At 45.4% G+C, this 21955-nt stretch overlaps 1 protein-coding gene across 2 annotated transcripts in view; it reads right to left on the reverse strand.

Moving 5' to 3' along the window:
* LOC139055911 (fatty acid synthase-like) overlaps positions 1 to 21955 on the reverse strand; it is a 237530-nt gene that overhangs the window by 162923 nt on the left and 52652 nt on the right. For both annotated transcript variants that reach the window (XM_070533550.1, XM_070533549.1), the window contains exons 10-11: positions 17595 to 17824; positions 7635 to 7838 (exon numbers count right to left, since the gene is read on the reverse strand). In XM_070533550.1, coding sequence (XP_070389651.1) covers positions 7635 to 7838; positions 17595 to 17824 — 434 coding nt within the window. The remainder of the gene's footprint in view (positions 1 to 7634; positions 7839 to 17594; positions 17825 to 21955) is intronic.

A 21955-nucleotide genomic window follows, 5' to 3' on the forward strand; every position in this document is an offset into this window, starting at 1 on the left:
GGAATGGAGAAGTAGCGAAATCTTCGCCACCGTGATTGTCGGAGCATATACCGAGGGCGTAAGCACGGCATTGACGTTCCTGAACCTGCGTCTTTTCATTGATTGAGGTATTGTTTGCAATCGTGGTCTTTTTGTTGATACGGAACCCCGCATCTGCTGCTTTCGCTTGCTATATCTGACCCGTCCTTCGTCCTGGTTTTACGTTTTGACGGTATGAAGCTTCGCTTCGGTGGTAGTAGCATAAATTTTGTACGCGGAAAAATTACGGATACTATAGAACACCGTTAGGCAGAAGCCGGACCCTGAAGGTTTCCGCTAGAGCTTTGCTAAGGTAAAATCAATAACATGTATGTGATAACATGCAGCCAGTAAAAAAAAAAGGAAACATAGATGTCTTCCACGTGAATGAAAGAAAGCGAACGTTGTTAGCCACCTCCAGAGAATTCATGTAGTGTCTACTGTTCCTGAAGGAGAACTGATATTTTGTACTGCTTTTCTTGTTTTTAGGTAGCTATTGGCTTCTTAATCTTCAGTACGAAGCGATAATGACTCGCGAGTGCTAAAATTCAATAATTCGACTAACTTGTTTTGCGGCCCATTCCAAACACGTGTCAAACGCAGCGTGGCTGCGGTCCAGCAAGCAGACAATTGTTTCCATCAAAAGTGGAGGCAGCGGCCGAGTTTGCATTCACTTCAGTAAAGCAAGACATGCGCCCTCCCCTGTTGCCCTTCCGGCGAGTGCAGAACGCACCGTTTTTGTCAGCAGAGATAGTGTGCTGCTGTAGACGCTTTGCTGGTATCTGGTACCACGGGAGTATCGCCGCAGGTTTAGATGACGCGATGAGTCTCGTTTCTCTCGTCCGAAGCCGAACTGCACTGGATACGTGTTTTTAGGTGGTTGCGCTAAACCGTAGGGTAATCACTTATTTGTTCCGCTTTCGGGAAACTGAAGCTGCATATAGCGTAATTGCTGTTTTTTACCTCTTCCATAACGCATTAAAATTGTTTACAAAATCTGTCAGTACTCATTTAATGATTGAATAATGTGGGTCGTGTAATTATCAACATGGTAATTATTAAATTTGTTGCCACCATGTCAATAAAAGGTATCTAAATAGTTACATTTGAGTGCATCACTGTGATTTCTTAGTAAGGCGGTATTATTAGCGTAGCTCGATTATCCGCTATTGAAAGACACCCCATGAAAGCCTTTTCAGCTAGCACAGCCTGCCGCTGGTGCTCCGCTTAGGCTACATGGAATGGGCACTAAAATGCGCCTTTATATGAAGAAAAAAGCTGCGCAAAACGTGGCGCATCAAAAACAATTCAAACGAGTGTTTTCAAATTCTCACTGTAAAAGTTGTATCCACATTGTGGCCATATATATATAATAAAGAATGTTAGTTATTTATAAAGATAATTGCTTCACAGAGAAAGAAAATTACTGGCCACATGCTCTCGAGCTTCTCAATAAGAAACACTTGGGTTCATCCGCGCATAAGGTTTCCCTTTCTCTTTTTAAACGTGACCATTCGTATGTGCGAGATTCAGCGTAAAAAAAGAAGAATACAGAGGTATGCGAATATTCGAGACCGGATCAAATACGAACCGAATAGAGCCAGAGGCGATTAGGATATGTAGCACTTTTGGAATAATAATTCAATTGCTAAGCATCATTTTTACAATTTATCTAAAACAATGTTCACATCCTAGTAGACATAACGTTAGCAAGTTTTTGCCATTACACTGCACGTTATGATGCTTCGCCTACAAGATAGCACAAATAAGTAGTTTGTTCAAATGCATAGGACTCTTCGGAAAGTGGGAATCATAACTGTGAAGCCTGTTTCTGGAGACTGGCTTTCTAACTGACGCAGCCTACTGCAATATGGGCATTTGCACTATGCACTTCATATTTCATGGTCATGTACGCGGGGATAAAATTTTACTTATTGCTCTCCAATGGTAACAAATGTTATCGCACAGCACAGGAGGGGCCTGCATGTATCGGAAGTTTCTGGAATATTACTGATTCTTCTATCCGCTGTCTGTTGTCGCCAAACCTTGTGTAATCTGATCGCATGTGTGCGTGACGCGAATAATGTAGAACATTGGGGAAGGCAGGCGGGTCCCAGCGATTAAGGGCCGTTTATAGTCCGACGTAACGCCCGCGCGCGCGCATGCTACCTCACGTCGGCGAAAACAACCCCTCTATAGTCGGGCGCACCGGCGCAGCCAACATAACCGGCGGCTTCCGACGCGCCCCGACGGGCCCGGCGCCGATATGGCTCCTGAGCCATTCGCGCGTTGGAGTCGGCGGAACTCTCGCACCACAATGCATTGCGCGCGAAGAAAAATGGCACCAACACAACTCCGCAGACGGCTTTTGCAGACGGCGCGCGAATTGGCGAACGTTCTGCGCATGCTCCGAAGATAGCAGCCGGCGGCGCGCGCGTTGAAGTATAGAGGGGGTGGCATCTCGGCTGGCGCAGCGCAACCGACGTAGCGTGACTGACCGCGAACGACGCTAGCCCGCGCGCCGATAACGTCGGACTATAAACGTGCCTTTACTCTGCAACATTAGACGACTGATGTATAAAAGCCGCCGCGCTTGACCCACTGATCAGATTTTCGTCGATCGCCGCCTGTGTTCGCCGCTGTCGCCGTTCTTTGAGTGTAGCGTGTTTTTGAAGGCACAAGTTCGACCAATAAAACGTTAGTGTTGTTTTTCTCAGTTTGGCTGCTTTCTTCACAGTCACTACCAAGTGACAGTATGCTCCCGCAGGGAGAAGAGTTGCACATAACTTTTCCGGCACCGCTCGCACCGCTATATGCCGAGTGCTATCACGTGGTGCAAAAGGACATCATATGTTCAACTGCGCCTCTGCAAGGCCAACATTACGGGCGCGGCACCGACTCGTTTGCGTCAGTGCCATCGAAATTGCAAATAGCGCACCGCCGAGCGTGCGCGGCACTAATCGGCTCCGGATTGCAGGTACGGTATTCGGCGATATTAAGTTAATGACTTTGTTGAAGTGATAAGAAACACATCATTTTGACACTTGTATTCCAGTATGACGCGGGGCAGCGCACCAAACTGCACAGACCGCACGGAATGGGGCAAAGCCTTTTACGCAGTGCAATGCCGACGGACGAGAACAGCCGGCTCTGAAAGGGACTGGGATATGGAAGGTGCGCTCGCCTTGTTTAAAGAGGCGAGTGCGGCTTGTTTACACTAACGCAGCATTTATCTCGAGTAACACTCCTGTACGCGTTGAAATGCGTACGCTTGGAATGAGAGGTCGTTCGCTTGTGCAATTTCTGGCGTATGTGCGCAGCGCGACACAGGCGTGGGACAAAAAATGAAGGGCACGTCTGTGTCATGACGCACGTATATGCCAAGAATGTTAACTCACCAAATCGCCCAATTCGCTGTGTTGCTTGTGCGATTGTTCTGAGTATGCGTGTCTAGAAAAGTGCGTTCAAAACAGTAAATACTAGCAAGTACAATTTTCCCGCTGCACCCTGGTTTTCCTCTACTGTATTTCTTTATGTTGGCGTTCTGATTTTTCATCTGAGGTCGATTGATATGCTGGCGTTCATTGTTTTCTAGTAAGCGGAAACATCATGCGCTCCTGCCGATGAGACAGCTGTGATAGCTTCAGGATTTACCTCCTGCCATATGTGTCTTGTTCGATCAGCCTTAGTCGACGTGAGGAATGCAAAATTCTTTTTGTACGTTTAATGAGCGCTGTGTTATAGTAAAGTGACCTGAGTAGTATGAAGAAATAAAAAAAAATGTGGTCATAATACAGACTGCAATGCGTGAATAATTACTTGGCAAGTTTGCCGTCTTATGTTATTAGTGCAATAAAAATAACCTGTTGGTACTCTTAATAACTTGGTGCCTCTCTAATGGCCTTGAATTCTGCCCCCAAGGCTCCACGAACCAGCACTCATCTCCTTCTGCCACCAGCCATTGCTTATCCATTCCTTTGTACGAAATACATTTTATCAATAAGCTCGTGCATCATTAATCTTCTTCCACTTGCAGATTTTCTGCTACGAAGCAGCTGTTAACTTCACGGTATGAATCATAAAAATAAGTTTTGCATAAAATATGCGCATCTGAACATTTGAAATGATTTTAAATCTACGTGTCTGCACCGCATATATCGAAAACGTGCAGCTGCTGTGAACAACACATAGTGATGAATAGCGGTCACGGTTACGGGCACTGGCATAACTGCCGACACGATAGTTCTCTTCGCGACGATCATTATTCATCAGCCTAAATTCATTATTTTGGTGGCCTAAATATACTCACATAATTGTACACTACACGCGTGGGAAGTTTTCTGTAAACACCCCTTAAAAGATTTCTTACCCTCCTGCCTCCGCGTGAAATCTTCATATGCACGCTGAAACACATTGCACCACTTCTTGTTGCAAGGTACTGCGCGTTTGCAAGCGAAATTTTGTGCTGTTCGAGCCACGGGCGTAGTGAGGATTTTATTTCGAGGGATCGAGAAGGGTCCTACTCCTTATATGTACGTTCGTGCGTGTGTATATGTGCGTGCATCTATGTACAGTCAACAGCAAAATATTGCCAGATGCGCGGGCGCGTGACAAAGCGACCCTTCTCTCCTTCTAGCGGTGACCCCTGGTGTCGAGACCGACGCCTGCACGCATGCTCGTCCCTCGGAGACTGCAAGCGTGCATGTTTCCGCGCTTCCTCCTTGCGCGCCGGCGATATTCGAATGTAGCGGCAAAGTAGCCCTCTTGCGATATGCGCTGTGGCGGCTTTGACGGGCAGAACTTCGTTTATACAACGACATCAGGGTTGTGTACCACTCCAGGGACAAATATTTTCACGCCGACATTTTATCACGTTTGCAAATCCCACCCGACGTCGACAGAGTTTCGCCCCTGACAGCTGCTGTACTAGCACCGCAGGTCAGAGACTTGGCTTCAGAGCTGCAAATGGACCCGTGCATAGCCGCTCTCCCGAAGCTTCTGAATAATGCTCTTGGACTTCCGTTGTTTCGTGTGCTCCGCTGTTAAGCACCACACTTCGCAATTCGATAAGGACTTCTCCACCACCGAAATTACCGTTGCGATCACGACACCGCGTTGGTGAAGCAGCTCATTGACCAGGCGAAGACACAAGAATACTCGGTACTCGTTGCACTGGCCCCCCAACTACATTATTTCAGAACACACACATCATATTATTTACTTACGCACCCTCAGACGTTAAAGATCAGCAAGGTAAGAATTAAAGCATTTTCAAATTCATTTGCCCACGCATACTGGGCCGTCAAAGATAGGCAAGATATCTCTCATGGTGTGCAATCCTATCCTATTGGGTGTTCACCTAATAAATTCATTATCACACATTTTTCCTAGTGTTCTTCCAAAAAGGCGACCTCACGATGGCTCAGAAGAACAGATGGTTCACTGATACAGCCCTCTCCTCTATTGTAAATGTGAAAAGCTTCCACTCGTTCTCCGGTATGCTGATCCCAATGATGCGATAGAACTGTAGTGTCATTGGGAGGCGGCCAGCGTCCATGTTTTGAGCAGTGCCCTTTATTGTGGGAATGAATGTTTACCCTCAGTGACCATTTATGCTCGAAAATTCTCGTGTTTACACAAAAACCCGTTCGGCCGATGTACATCATTCCACAATATATGGGCAAACAGTATGCAACGGGCGGCCTGCACTTGAGAAATTCTGCCCTCTGATTGACCGTGCACATATAGCTATTTATTTTTATTTTTGTTGAAACTCTACGATCTAGTCCGGCACATATGTTACCAATTTGTTAGGTGCTGAAAAAAACAACATGTAGACTACATTTGCTACCTACGTTTTTTAGGTTATGCACAATCTTGTGTGCATATCGTATAGACGTAATCTTTATTCTGTCATCCTCTTTTCGACGGATCGTAGGGCTTCAACAAAAATAAAAGTGAATGGTTATAGATGCTCGGTCAAGCACAGGAAAGTTTTTGTCAATTGCAGCTTGTCGGGTATATACTGTTTTCCCATATATTGTGGAAAAGTATTATACATCGGCCAAACGGGTCGGCGCGTAAACGCAAGACGAAGAAATAAAGGTCACAGGGGCAAAACATTCATTCCCACATTGAAGGGCATTGCTCACAAGATGGATGCTGGCCGCTTTGCAGTGACAATACAGTTCTATCGTACCGCAAGGCTCAGCTGCCCAGGGAAGTAGTGGAAGCTTTTTAACATTTACAAAAGAGAAGAGGTTTGTATCAGTCAACCATCTGCTCTTCTGAGCAATCGAGAGGTCGCCGTTTTGGAAGAACCATAAAAACAAAATGCGTAAGAAACAATTTGGTTAGGGGAGCAACAAATGGGATAGGATTGCACATCATGATAGACACGTTGTCTATATTCGACGACCGACTATACGGGTGAAAATGAATTTGAAGATGTGTTTAGTTTGGGCTTACTTATCTAGGACGTCTGGGAGCGCGTAGTCATATATATTAAAGTGTTTCTTCTATTATAAAGTAGTGGCGAGTGCAATGAGTGTCGTGTATTCTTCTGTGTCTTTGCCTTGTCCTTGTCAATAAGCTGCTTCACCATCAGGGTATGATGAATAATCACCAACTCACCCAACTTTCCACATTACTGAATATCATTGCGATGGCCGCAAGTGGCTTCCAGTGGTCCCACGCTAACTTCGTCGTAATATCTGCGCTTCATGTGTCGCTGACCCGCAGAGTGGCCATGGTGGTGTGTCGGGTACCTACACGGGCCTTCGGATGCGATATTACTGGCGGGCGATGTACAATTATGTAAGTAAATATGCCCGCTCGTGCTCTAATTACCAACACCTCATTTTGTTTCCTCATCGAGTCGCTCCAGTGTAGCTACTTCCATGCCCTGTCCGCCCCTTTGACCATGTAATAATTGATTAATTTATATAGTTCTCTGCCATTTACGCCTTCTGGCAAGTGTAGCGCCATAGTCGGTCCATCGCCTGACGCGACACGTGGAAACTGTTGCCCTCCCAGCGGCCACAGCGCACGACGGCACTTCTTTCATCCTCCATCAACTGTTTCTTTGCCACGGCCCTCCTCGAAATCTTGAGGAACCGAGGACGTGTGTTTCTTTCTGAAGTCTCTCCTTCAACAATGCAACATTATACACCGCGGCGCAACTATCACCCCCAGACAAATGGCCTGACAGAACTGTTCAACCGCACTCTTGGCTACATGGGCTCCACGTATATCCTCCTCGGATCATTCCAACTGGGACCATGTTCTACCGTTTGTTACATGCGCATACAACACCGCCAAGTATGCGACAGCCTGATTCTCTCCGTTCTTCCTTATCTGTGACCATGAATCTTCCTGTACCAGAGACACAATTTTTCAATATCATCCTGATGCTTCTGCGTTCACTCCACTTTCCACCACTGCTAAGCATGCTGCCGTGGAAACCGCTGTTTCTGGCTATCGCTCGATGACTACAATAGACCTCGTCACATACTATTCGATTCAGTGTTAGATAGTTTAAAATACTCGCACACGCGTAAAAATAATGCCGCATACGCATCGTCTCAGAGCATATAATGTCGGTGGTAGATGCTGACCTGTAGTAGGCCGTGCGGTGCGATTTCTACCATGATGGCGTTCTTTGGCACATGCTGCAACGCCTCGCAAAAGAGCACAGGTGAGACAAGGTTGTTCACGTAGTACTCGGCCGAGGACATCTGTGCGATGGGCTCGTGCCAGCGACTCTCCGGAAGCGATGTGCACACCCAGCGCTGGCTGCGAGGCTTTGGCTTAGGAATGACCTAGGCGAGAACAAGAAATGTTGTGTAGACTCAACACACTTTTGGAATCAATTTACTTATGCAAGCAAAGCATTTGGGAGTAGCTGTCCACTGAGCATTGCTTCGGGTTCTGAAATGCGTTACCAGATAGCGCAGCATGTCTTTGTAAGGTAGTGCGGTGTAACATGGGTGCGGCTTCATTTGAAGTCCGAGGTGCCCAGAGGAAATTTAGCTCTAAAAGAAGACTGAGAAAATGGATCGAAATAAACGGGCGGCTTAAGTGTAGAAGTATCTGTACCTTAAAACACTGACATAGAGTAGATGAAGAGGTCTAGAAAGTTAACAAAGCAGGGCGTAATTCAAAGTGTAAATAGAAATCATCACATGCGAGACTCATTAGAAAGAAAGAGAGAGAAAAATAGACAGCGAATTGGATGCAAAGAATGGAAACAAAAGAGACCGTGGGGATTTACAAGAATGGGAAGAAAGAAATTAGAACAGAAAATCTGTATGAGTATTAAGGCCGCCCCATTGCAATTTGATGCTCCAACTGGTTGCGTAAGGACAAAGACATACCGGAGCAAATATTAGCAACAAGCTGGGGCGCGTGTATGCTGCAGCTAAAATCCGGATATCAATCAGCACATCCTAATAGAATGCAAAGGGATTCACCCAGTGAGGGCTAGAGGCAACGTACACTTTCCAGAAGCGCTTTGATTTCCAGTGGACGGAAGTATCAAGCGCTCAGCAGTAGCGATAAACAAGAGACATTTGAGAGTATTGTTGGGAAAAAAACCAGGGAACAAATTGTTGTGACCGGATTCATTCCAGGCATATGGAGCGAGGGAACGTAGACAGAAGGTATGAGGGAAAAGAATATTATGCAGATGTATACAGAAATGCTAGAATGAGAAACACGTAAGGTATAACTGAATGTACGAAACATGCTAAGGGCGTGCTTATAAACCATCATCTTCTTCAGGCGAGCAACTGAGTGTGTGTGACGAGAGCAACAAGACGATGGCAGCCAGAAAAGCTTGACGGCTATGGCAGTGACACATTCACAGACTTAAAGTGCTCACTCGAAGAAATGTTAAAACGGGCTTCGACATGGCCTGGGTCGGTCGTGAAGGCAGTTTACAGCGGAAAGGAATCGGCGCTACGTACGCAATTATAAAGAAAGTCTTGCATCGCGACACGATGCACATTTTATGTGCCCTTCTTGAGCACCAGTGGCGCACCTTTTAAACAATTTAGGAATAATGCAGAGAGCGTGGTCACCTCTCGCAATGCACGCAATACGAAAGCAGTGCGAAGAACTTTTCCCTTGTTTTCAACTAAAATACCTTCGAAGACGTGCGCCATCAAAAGCGGTAGAATCCGCTGTATATTTGCCAACTTCTCGAAGGAACCGCCACTGCTGAGGCATATGTGCAGCAATGGCAGGTCCTTCGAGCAGTTGCCTTCGAGCAGACATTTGAAACAGTGCTAACTTAAAATGAAAGGCTCTTTAAAGTTCTCTGGAGATTCCATCAGAACCTGGTGTTTTGAAAACGGTAAGTGATCCATAGCAAGTTCTACTTCTTGATCAGTAACTTTTCCCCTACTACCGGTACCATTGTCCTATGATAGAGGATTTACTAGGCAGACGAAATGTATCAAGGCATAATTTGCGTGTGACTAGAGCTGAACAGCGCTGTAGAATATATTTGAAATTCCGTGATAATATCACTATTGTTTGTGACAAGCGTGTCATTGAATACATGCCTCTGATATGCTTGGAATTGGCATGTGAACATTTATCACGTAGCACTTGGCCTTTACAGAGTGCATGGCACGGGTTGTACAGGAGCGAAAAATGAGCGCATTGATAGCGTTCAAGATTGTGCATTTGAAGTTGTTTTTAAAGAGAGTTACACCGGGAATTTCTAATTGCAGTTGGTGAAGCTTGTAAATAATTTTCGAAATATTCTTTCTTTGCACTTTTCGTAAAACTACCCTACAGACCTATTTTCGAATGCTGTGTCTCGAATTCCCTGGGTAAACATTTCCAAAGCTGCGAACGGGACATACATTCTTTTCGTGTGAAATCTAGCTAGAACTCTTAGAAAATCACCACATGTTTATTACGATAATGATTTCGATACTGTGGTGCATAAGGGCAGCGCGGGATCGGTCAAAAAGAGGGCGGTACTTATCGCGCCATGGCTAACCAACTCTTCGATATGAGTGTCGCGTGCTCATGGATCTCATTCTATGACTCCTACCTACAACGGAGGATAGGCTAACAAGCGGGTAGTATACACCGTCACCTCAATGTGAGAATGGAAGGCGGCAAGCAGACAAGCAGGCCGGCTAGAGGGCGGAACAGGGAAAATGAACGTTAGAAATTTTTGGGTGAACTCGGGGCTCTTAAGAACTCAATATCGATGGCAGCAAGCGCGGTCGTCGGAAACCCCACCCCCTCCTCGTATCGTTTATATCCGTGCAGCGAGGTTATGTAGAAGAAGCACTCGCAATACAGGTATTTCTAGAACAAGCCACAAACAATTCAGAGCGTACACCTAACCTGATGATAGACGGAGTCATTTGTTTCGAAACTTGATCTGAGGTTTTTAGGGGGAATAGAAGTGAAAACAAGAAGACACACAGAACACACATGGCGCAAACTTCCAAGAATGTTTGGTTGTCCAAAACCAGGTTGTACTTATGTACTAAGTCACTTTGGTCCCAGTCAAGTGCACATTTCACACAAATCAGAGCAGCAAAACATTTAGTGATAACTCACGCCGTGCTCAAAAATTCAATTCCTTATCTGACAAAGCGAGAGAAGGCTTACTGACAGAAGCTCCTCTAGAGGAGCGACTCGCTCAACTTCTGTCGTCAGCCTAGTGCGTTCGCACTTACTTTTACCAGTATTGACGGTTGAATGAAAGAGAGAGGAGCACGAGTGTTTGCAATCAATAGCCAGCAAGACATCTAACGTGACTTTGCCGATCTTGTTTTTGTGTTCGAAGAATCTATCTTTTACACATCTGTCTGACTTCCTGACTCAACTTTTCACTGATTAGAAGAATGCGATGAATAATTAAAGATTAAGATTCCAGAAACGTGTCCTTGCGTTCTACAGGTCAGCGCTCGCCACTCTGTTTCTTCACGGGTCTTCCTTTTCTCCCAAGCCTGAGCAGTTAAGTTGGTGTAGAAAACACCACGTCTGTGATACCGGGGCGTGAAGTTTTCCTTAGGTTGTGCAATAACCGGTAAATATACGGTATAACTGCTAGTTTCTATTTGTCATGGTTGCTGCTTTTTTTCGGCTCACGATCAGTGCTTCCTGTCTTTTGCACTTGCGTTAGCCGCCCTTCTGTGACTGATAAAGGAATTTGGCAGGGATAACCTGCCTCATGCAGGTAGATAGCTTGAATTCTCAGCCCTTTACCCATGCACTGTGAACACTGTGGGCAGATTTTATGTGCGTTAGTGAAACAGATTTTCCCTTTTAACAATTTGGAGTGAGCGGAAGGATATGATAATAGGGGTTTATTAGCCCTAAGGCTGTAGCACCAGAAAGTTATGCCATCAATGTAGGTATATTTGAATTCACAATATTTTATGACTCCTTTACGGGGTACTTCGAAGGTAACTTGTAGTGAACTAAGGCACTGGCGTGTAACCGTTAACACTACAGAAGAACAGTCATCAGAAGAGGTTAGTAAGGTGGAGCCAACAAATACCAATAAATTGTCAACAAATTAAAAGAAAAGTCACAGCTTCGCCCGAAAGACTAATCATCGGTTGCGATAGCAATTCACTAGACATCTCTATGAAGCAATAATATCAGATTTATCGTCCATATCAACTTCGAAACATTCACCTTATAAGCAAAATAACAAGCATAGGGTGTCACCACGCACAGGCGAACATCAACAGCTCACACTCAATTACTGCATATACTCGTTGTCGAAACAGTGGCGTGAGGGAGCGCGGAATCAGCAGCGAGCGAAGCGACCTTCGTGCTTACGATCACTTTAAAGCAAACTGAGTGGCGAGACCATAGTACGCGCAAAGGCATGAGCTGCTGGTCCCCCTACACTCTGCAGATCGCTTGCAAGATAGGATGCGCGTTCGACCAAGCGCGGCCTCGGAATACGCGGTTTCTGTCAGAGTACATCGCTACCCCCCTCCCTCCCCCCTACATCATGCGGGCGAAGGAAGTCAGCGCGCTCCATCCCAGCTTTCCTTTCTTGCTCGCGCGACATTGTGTCGCCATTGTCGGCTGCTGTCAGGCGCGGCCACGCAGTCCCCAGTAGTTGCAATCCCACAAGCAGTCGGTGTAGTGTTGGAACTCAGGATGCTGGAGAAATGCTTCCCTAGCATGTCACCCTATTTGTATACACACGTCCGCACACCAAGTTTCATCCTAGACGCCAGCGCTTGTTTCTCCCCTGGCGGAACGATTTCACCTCCCACGGGCGTACGTTTCCACCGCTTCCCTTGAAGGTCACCCCCGCGCATAGATCATGCTGCGCGCGAAACGTCTATTGTTGGTGGCTGCGCCTCTTCCGATGACTGGAAATTATTGAAGCATAACTGCGAGTCGGCCTAGTTGGAACAGATTCATCTTAAAACTTTTTGTGCGCAAACAAACAGGGACGAAGAATAGGGGCAACACAAGGAGGAGGGCTTTCTAACTGGTCTCATTTTTGAAGAACCACCTGCTCAAATACCCACAGATCTGCGCGATCAAGTCAAGAGAGCACGTCAATAGTACAAATAACACTTGTGAAAAAAAGACGTGAGCAAAAGCCTCCCGGTCAACATAAAAACAGTAGGGTGCATAAAACAACCACTTACAATAAAATGCGTTAAAGATGTGATGATTGAAGCGAATTTTCTTTATCTAACAATCAAACAGAAGGATGGCTGATGCAATTTTCCTTTTGTTTTCAATCCAGTGTGCTTCCAAAATTTCGCTAGCGGTTTGATTCCTAAGCCTATACAATATGTCTGTGCTAGTAAGACAAGGTGAGCAATCATGTTCTTGGCAATGCATTGCCAAATGCCTACAAGGGCGACCTTTCAGACTAGACAAGTGCTCCCTTAACCTGGTGTTAATGCATCTCACAGGTTGCCCTACGTACACATGACCACACGTCATAGGAATCTGGTAATCAACGTTCTTCGCGCAATCAACAAATTGGTTCTTGCGCGGATGTTTAACGCTACATCCTTTCTTTACATCATCCTTATTTTCGAACTTATTTTTAACCTTAGAACACACACTACCTATTTTGTTTTTTGCCGAAAATATCACTTTTACTGCATAACTACCTGCCACCTTTTTAAGTCTGTGTGAAAGGCCGTGCACATACGGAATCACTGAAACCTTGGAAGCTACATCCTTCTGCCTTTGATTGGTAATAGATGGTGATACCCACGTTGTTTCATAATACAAGGCACGGGTCGACGTTGCGGGCATCGTAGCGACCTGCGCATAGCTGATTGTCGATGCAGCATGAGCATCGTGAAGGACGGGGGAACGCGTTCAGTGACTTGTTCCTGAATGATGGGCTGCAGCGTAGGCGTCAACAATGAGGAGGGTGTCTCTTATGTCAGAGGAGCCAATGAAAGTTGGCGGTCCACCTCTTCCCGAACATACTGTTTATTCTGCACCATCAGCGAAGAAACAGTCATCGGATGCAACAGTGAAACTAGCAAGAAAGCCTACCAGTGCATTGTGGTATCGAGCGGCTGCTTGAACAACTCATTTAATGGCATCATTGACAAAATACTATAAAATATGTCCGATCCTGTCACTTTCTCCCATTGTCGTATCCACACGCTTGCACAGATCCATGACATAACTCACTAGAACTTGTGAATGTCCCACCACTCCGCTGTGCTCGTTCTCGCAAAGGTTGCTTTCCGCGAAGCTTGGGGACTCCAGGCAGGCGAAACACCTTTGCTAAGCTGGTCTTAAAGGCCTCGCACATCAATAGGTCAGGTTCGTAGCTGCGGTACGACAAGTTCACAAGGTCGCTCAGACAGAATATGGCATTGTTTAGTTTCGCAACCTTGTCCCACTTATTGTAGTTGCTCACCCTTTCATAGAAAGCAAAACAGGCTTCGACGTTATGGTCTACTATCCTGATGAAAATTGCAGGGTCGCGCTCACGCAGTGCACCAGAGTAGGCCACGGCAGGTATCGTGGCTGCTGGACGTGTTGAGGAGCCTTCCGCTATGACGCGAATGCATGGAATAGTTCTGCTTTGAAGTTCCAGGTTTCAAGGTGTACCCCGTACCTACACCAAATGCGACGTCATTTGCTGGAGTCCTTGAGCGAGAGCAAGATCACAGCGGCAGCAACAATGGCCAAGCTGGATGGGCGAACTGGCTGCGATACATATGACTGTGACGATGCTTTCTAGCGTGTCGTTCTTCTCCTGACTCCGAGACACGCATTGGTGGCGGAGCATTCTAGTGTCGTGGTTTCTTATAACTTGGTCATATTCACGTAGAATGCCTCTTATTTGAAAAAAATGGCGCGCACGATAGCTGGGACTCGCTTTGTATAGTACAAGTGACCGCGGTCTGCACCGGACCACTGCTTGTTTCGCTTCACCCGCGGAAGAGGCAAGACAAATTTCAAGTTAGCACCTGACTAACACTTTGCACTGTGATGAACGTGGTTTAAATAATGAATCAGGGATCCCAAAAATATACGGCGCAATGATAAAGCGTTTCTCTCGCATTTACCACTGAAACACCATGGATTTCTTTCGTGACGCTGTTGAGGCAACAATAACGTACTCAAAAACCGCAGAGTGCCTTCTTTCATCGTGAGCGCAACAGGCTATGAGCAAGGGCACTTGGACGGCTGGATTAAGTCGTCACCAAATATATATAAATGGTATCCTGGTTGCGTCACGTTCTCGTGTTGAAAAGTATTATGTGGTACGGCGCACTGGCCCTGCTGATTCATAGGCAATGATGCGTTCTTCCACCGTTGAAGTTTCCCGGATCCATCCGTGAAGAACAGCGCGAAAGCAAACGAAGAAGTGAGGAACACACTACAATTTCTTCCTTTTCTGTGTTTTCTCGCCCTGTTTTTCACCGATGCATTCGTATCAAGTATCCCGAATTCAACCATTTAAAACTAGCTGTAATTTCGAGGAAGCCGAGAAGCATTCGGAATACTACTGGAGAACGCTGCACAAGTATTCTTGCCTGCGTTTTTGGATGGTGGGGTAGCCGTCAAACTTCGAACTGTCGTTGACAGTCGATAACGCCTCTTGTGTAACTCAGATAATGAAAAAGCAGTGGCCATAACAAAGACGTGATAGCAAAACAGTGTTATAGAAGTGATATACGAAGAAGGGTAAAAAGAAGGACACCGACCACTGAATGAATACAAGAAAAGACGTTTCGGCTCCCCTGACGGGAGCCTTGTTCACAATGAAATCAAGGGCGTGCGATACAATGTTTATATGGTTTTAAAATATGATGTAAGCAGCGCGTGTAGATGGGGGGGAGGGTTCCGTCATTCCGGTTGAGGGTGTTATCTGTCATTTTGATTAGGAGAGATTCCAATTGGTGTCTTGACGTCAAATTTCTTTCTTTTTCTAATATCTTGGCGTTATCCCAATCAATCCTGTGGTCCAAGTCATCTGCATGCTCTGCCAAGGCGTTTGAGGCGACTTTTTTCTTTTTTACATCGTTGATATGCTGCTTCAACCGCTGTTCGAAATTTCCTGTCTCGCCGATATATACGCAGTCGCAGTCTTCACATGGAATCCCGTAGACGATGCCAGGAAACTTATTTTTGGTAGCTTGTCTTACCCGTTTACCAGCCGGTGGCGTAATTTTTTTTGAGACGGTACGTGAGCTACTTGGACGTCATAGCCGCGTAGAACGCGGGCTAAGCCCTCGCTCACACCGGGCACATACGGTATGGGGGCGCGTTTTCTTGGGAGCACACAGTCAGGCCTTGGGGGCTGAGACAGATGGCGTTCCACCGAGTTCACAAACGACTTCGGGTAGCCACATGCCGAGAGATTACGGTGGACCTCTTGTAGGTCGGCAGCCCGGCTTTGTGGCGTTGTGCAGATACGCTTGGTTCTGCAGATACGCTTGGTTTTAAAACCATATAAACATTGTATCGCACGCCCTTGATTTCATTGTGAACAAGGCTCCCGTCAGGGGAGCCGAAACTTCTTTTCTTGTATTCATTCAGTGGTCGGTGTCCTTCTTTCTACCCTTCTTCATGATGCCTCCCGACCAGACGGGCTTCCGTCAAAACCTCGACTTCAGAAGTGATATACAATCGTAAAGAAACATAAGCTTACCATTTGAAATGATCGCTGGCCGTTAACGATGATTAGGTTTCCATACTATGGCACGTACATACACCAAGGGATGGGTGAATAAGCCTGTCCTCTTGTTGATCATATTTATCTATATATCATGACAAGCCAAGAAGTGGGAAGTACATATCCTGCCAACATCTACTAGCTCTTTGAGATGATTGCCACATGTTGATGATAATAACGGTTGTCATAATACGGTACCAACAACGGAGACTGTCCAAGAAAGGGCCGGTACATTTAAGCGTTAACAAATGCAAAAGTACAAGCGTATATGAAATTCGTCGCCTTGGACTGGCATGAATACGCGAGAGCACATGAGCGCCACAGTTTCTTGTACATCAAGGATTCAGGAATGAAACGAGTAAACTTATAGAGTTGCATTACCTGCTTCACGAAAGCGTCACTTCACCTAAATTCCAACCATGTGCGTTGGGTCTCGAGACTTTTTTTTTCCTGTAGGTTTGCCGGGCTGGGTTGCTATGGATATTGTGTTCTTCTGTGTAAATTAGGTGGCATTGTCTCTGCGTCGTCCTTGTTGGCATAAATTCTGTCGAGGATGTTTTTGTTCTCCACTGACCACCTCCTTCTAGGCGCCTACTCTGTTTCGGCTATGTGTAATGTTTGAGGCTCGTCATTATCATTGCCATTCGAACCACTTTTCTGCCACCGACGCTGTATTTACAGGCATGACAAAGCGGAAGCTCACTAACCAAAGCGTCTTCATGCCGAAATCAATTTCTATGCGGCGCACACAATCTCATCAGCATCGTCTACAGTACGCTTCCTGGCTTTTCCAATTATAAACGCTGGCAACACTGCTATTACAGTCGGCGCAAAGCCTTGTAATGATTGCCCAGCGCTGGAGTTATACTTTCATTGGACTACGTAGCATGCGTGTGTTTGTTTGCGTGTGTGTCTAAGTGTAATTTCAATCATTTTTTTGGATGACATTACTGATATATTCATACAATAAAGAAAAAACTTGTACGATAGCGAAGTCGCTACTGCACCCGACTGGCGAACCCACACTGCTCCATTAACATGGTGACGAATGATACTGATGGCTGTTCTGGGTAAGTTTCTTTGTTTCTTTGCTCTGTGAGGAGTCAAGGCTGGGGATTAGAAGGTGAAGTTACGACGACAAACATTGCTGTGTGACGTCGATGACCCCAGTGGTCTTCGTTAGCGTAACGGAATAGACGAACGGGCGGTACGGAGAAGACATACTAAATTTCGAGCACCTAACTGCAGGAGCAATAAAGATAAGCTGCTGCTGCATTGGATCGTGGTTGTTCAGCACTCACATGGCCCACGTCAGTTCACAACAGATGGACCTGCAGCGCAGTGAAACAGCAGGGCGTCTAGAAATACCAGCGTCAGATTATAAAGGTCGCATCTATTTAGCGCTTACCGTTTCCAAAGCTTCAAGCAAGGGTGGCGCTATTTTGCGAATGTATTCGCTGTGGAAGGCTACGTCTGCGCCCTCCACTTCTCTAACAAACACGCCTTCATCCTCCAGCTGTTGTAACAATTTTGAAACTGCGTGTGGTGGTCCAGACACAGTCACTGAATCCTGGGCGTTGTGGCAGGCTGGTACCACTCCGTCACAACAGCGTCGTTTGGCCTCTTCCCACGTCAAGCCTAACAGAAAGAAGGAAGAAAATAAACGCTACGAAATTTATTAAAATCAAGCTTTTTATGTCAATCCCCCCCCCTCCGATTTTTGCTGATTGACACTGCTGCTGCTATTGTCTTACCGCATAGCTCATACACACAAGACACATTTACGATGGTGGAACCAAACAGCCATCACCCTCTCAACAGCTTGATACTCTAAACACAATAACCACACGCGTAGTTCTGTTGTACCAGAGCGAACCCTGCCTAACTTTCCACAGCACGTGCGGTAGCACATGCACTCGATAACGTGTATGCATGCGTCAGTTTCCAGGGGCACGAAGACAAAAAAGGGCGAAAAATACACAACATATGTTAAGGCAGCGTCCCGTCTGCCCAAAGTACATTTTGCCTTAGGGAGCATCCGCCTTAAGGAGCACCAAGGTGCGATCAGGAATGAAACAGGTTTGAATCTTGCCGCGCATTGTAGAGTTTGCTCATGCAAACCCATGTTTGAACAAACGGAAATACTGTATAAAAATATGCATCAAATTAACTGCGAGATTGTAGAGGCCTACTTCATGCATGTGAACTCAGGCGTATGCGTCAGCCAGCCTTCTACCAGTCTACAGGATAAAGCAGCTGATTTTTTGAATGGCAAGATAGGCTAACACCCTTGTAAACGTCATTTTACATGTGTTCACATTTTCTGTATATTATAGTCCGTTGCTTGAAATAATAAACCAGTTGTTAGTCTGCGCTCGTGTTGTGTACTTCCTCTCGTCCTTTGTCCGGGTTGCGCTGCCCACCCATAGGAACATGTTCAATCGCTAACTCGCCCAGCTTGCCGCCTTAAAACGTCTGAAGACACCCAAAAATTGTCGGTATCCTCGCCTTCCTCGACTACACCCGGGGTGGGGGTGACAGAAGAGCTAAGGGCCCCGGGTGCCAGACGACCTCGCTACGCCACTGGGCACGCTTATGCAACATCTAACACCAATCAAAACGAAAGGGCACAATTATAAAACAAGCATCTTTCCCGATACTTCGTGTGTGTAAACAATCATTGCATCAATATCCATTGTTTAATGGCACTGCACAAATACCATGATCAGGCATAGCAAGTACTCTGTCAGGAAGCTGGTTCTACCGATGTATAAATGTTAAGATATGAACTCTCATACCACATCATGCAAAAAGCACAACGACAACATTTTTCAAGAGTTGTCCCTTCTGGCAGGTATAAGTGGGTCATAAGCAGCAGAAACTTTATTACGGGGCATTGTGTAATACCGCTTATGAAAGAATGAAGAGAGTTAAGAGGTTCTTAACAGCCGTACCTCATGCTACTCTAATATGGGGAATGGTTAGCAAGAAAATTTCTTGTAGAGCACTTGAGTTAAATAGTAACCTTTTGTTAGACAGAAAATTCCAGGTGACAGTTGGAGGTACATTTGGCCCACCCACAACAACAACAGAGGCATGCTACAAGAAGTAATACAGTCTGTGGTGGACTACAGTCTATGGGAAAGCTATCTTATGCAGATATCAAGAATTATGCAACAAGCTCTCGACAACATTGCAGACTTTCTTGGCGAGTAAAGCCTCTCGCTGTGCGATAAGTCAGCTTACATCGACGTTGGAAAAAAGATTAGAATCGAGAAGTACCCCTGATTGCACATTCTGCTCCACATAGCTGGACAAACATACCCGCAAGTCAACATCCACAAATCCTCAGCTAGTGTAAGACCATGACGGCAGAGCTAGCAAATGGATAAAACAATTTTGTTAAGCCTGGAAAAAATTCTACACCTGATAAAAAAATAATCTCAAACTCATGGAGCTGGACGAGCGTATGCTTTGGATAATCGCAGATGTGGTACTTGTTTCCAATGTGTTGTACGGTATGAATTCTCAGAAGCGCACAAAAAGTACAACTCATCGAATAGAGACATCGGGTCTGTATTCTTTACCAACTTTACCAACTTTACCATGCTTGAAGACCTATGGGAAAGCGCAAACGAACAAGCACCCAGACGGGGTAGAGTTGCAAGCTGCAGCAAAAATTATTTGCCCCAAGAGCTCAGTACCTGGTTCCAATATACTATGCCAGCTAGCATATGAGATACAAGGACGACTACCCCTCCTTTCAGAAACACAATTTCATGAGCACCTGAACATGAAACACAACCGGCCCATACCATGGAATATGGGGGCAGACAATTAGGCCAGGAGACTATATGCAGCTGCCAAACACACAGTGGAGGTATCTAACCATGAAGATGCAAGCAAACTTTAGGCATAGATAGTACAGCGATGTAGCATCAGCAGTGTAACAGTAGTATGACACTACATAAAATGAAGCATCATACAAGTGAGTACCATTCCAGGTCATCCTACACCTAGAAAAGCTAAAGTGAAAGCAGTTAAAGCAGCACTTGCAGTGCACATCTACAGACTGCAACTCCCCGCACGCCTCTATGGATTCACTAAAGACTGTCTGGGCCTGCGCATCACACAAGATTGTCAGAAAAATCAGGAGATTGACACGCGACTTACAAGCACATGGCCAAAAATTGAATTACGGGATACATAGCCATGCACATATTCCAGGACACAAGCCGGCTTATGAGCCCATGTAAGAACTGAAAACTGGGCGAGTTGGTGCGTATTCATTATTAACTAAAGTGCAGCATATAGACAACAGACTAGAACGAAGCGCTTTTTGTCTTCACTAAGTTTTTGTCCGTTGTATTTCTGTTGCACTATAGTGAATGAATTCATGAGCTTGCACAGGAGACGAACGATACGCCCGCCCAAGGCCCTTATTTCACATCCAAATCTGCGTGTGCGCACGCATACTCACACCCACACAAACATACATGTTGCAAGGGCGCTTAGCATGAAGCAGTGTCAACAGGATGACACTAGAGACGGATGAGGGCTAACTTCCAACTAAGGTTCATAGTAAAAATGTGGTGATTTATACAGTTTACCAGAAAAATAAGGACAGCCTTGAAGGCTAGATAAAAATTGTTGCTTGATTCAATCAAATATAAATAAATATGCTACAAAAAGAAAACACAGAAAAAGTACAAGTGCAGGAAAATATAATTACAATCGCCAATCGCGCATGCCAGCATCGTTCAAGAAACACTTTTCTTATTCCAATAGACAGAATGACAGCTTGCTTATGCAAGCACACTCTTTCAGTTCCATGCCATTGGAAAAAAATGCCTTGAGTTTCTTGAAAAGTAGCTGCATGCGCACATGCTGATCACAATGTTATTTTTCCCTGGACTTGTATATTTATTTGTATTTTCTCTCTTTCCTGTTTTTGATTATGTATGGTTTCATGAAACACTAGTATTTATAAGGCTTTCTTGCTGTACTACGTTCTGGTAACCTTTATAAATAACTGCAGTTCCACAATAATCCTAATTAAAAGTATGCATACAAACCCTGTTCTTACTGCTTCACACTGTACGCTCTTGCAACGTTGCCCAGAAAAGTTATATAAGGTACGCAGAAGCATCATAAGGGCCAAAAAAAGTGAGTTGTTGCAGTCTAAAAAAATAAAGAATAGCCTGGCTGCAGACGGCACCAGAGAACACATAGGACGAACAAGAAAACCGAGATGATCTAAGAACCATAGGTTTAATGTCCACGCCGAGTAATTGCTGGGTGACAAGCAATAAACCGAACATACAGAAAAAGGAGAAAAAAAATTATGTGTGTTTCTTGACAAGAAATGCATCCATTTATAACAGAGGTCATGCTGACAAGATTCTCTCAGCGTTCTTAGATCTACAGCTTTTATAATTTCTCTAGGCAGCAGATCTGCACAGAATGCTGGCTTTTTCCTCTTCAATGCACATTAAAATGTTCAGAGTGCATTGTAAAGGAAGAAGCTAGCATTATGTGGAGATCGGCTTCCTAAAGAAGATATGGAAGCTGTAGACGCAACGTCACTGGGAGAATCTTGCGTCAGCATGGTGCCTGTTACACTTTCAGAAATGGATGAGTTCCCTGTTCGGGCCTCTATGGACACACATCAATTTTTGCTTCTCCTTTTTGTCTAACTTCTATTTATTGCTCATAATGGACACTGTCTTAGATGGTTTGAAATGATTCATTTGCCGGTGTTACCCTGAT

The sequence above is a fragment of the Dermacentor albipictus genome, chromosome 2 (assembly GCF_038994185.2).
Source record: "Dermacentor albipictus isolate Rhodes 1998 colony chromosome 2, USDA_Dalb.pri_finalv2, whole genome shotgun sequence".
NCBI lineage: Eukaryota > Metazoa > Arthropoda > Arachnida > Ixodida > Ixodidae > Dermacentor > Dermacentor albipictus.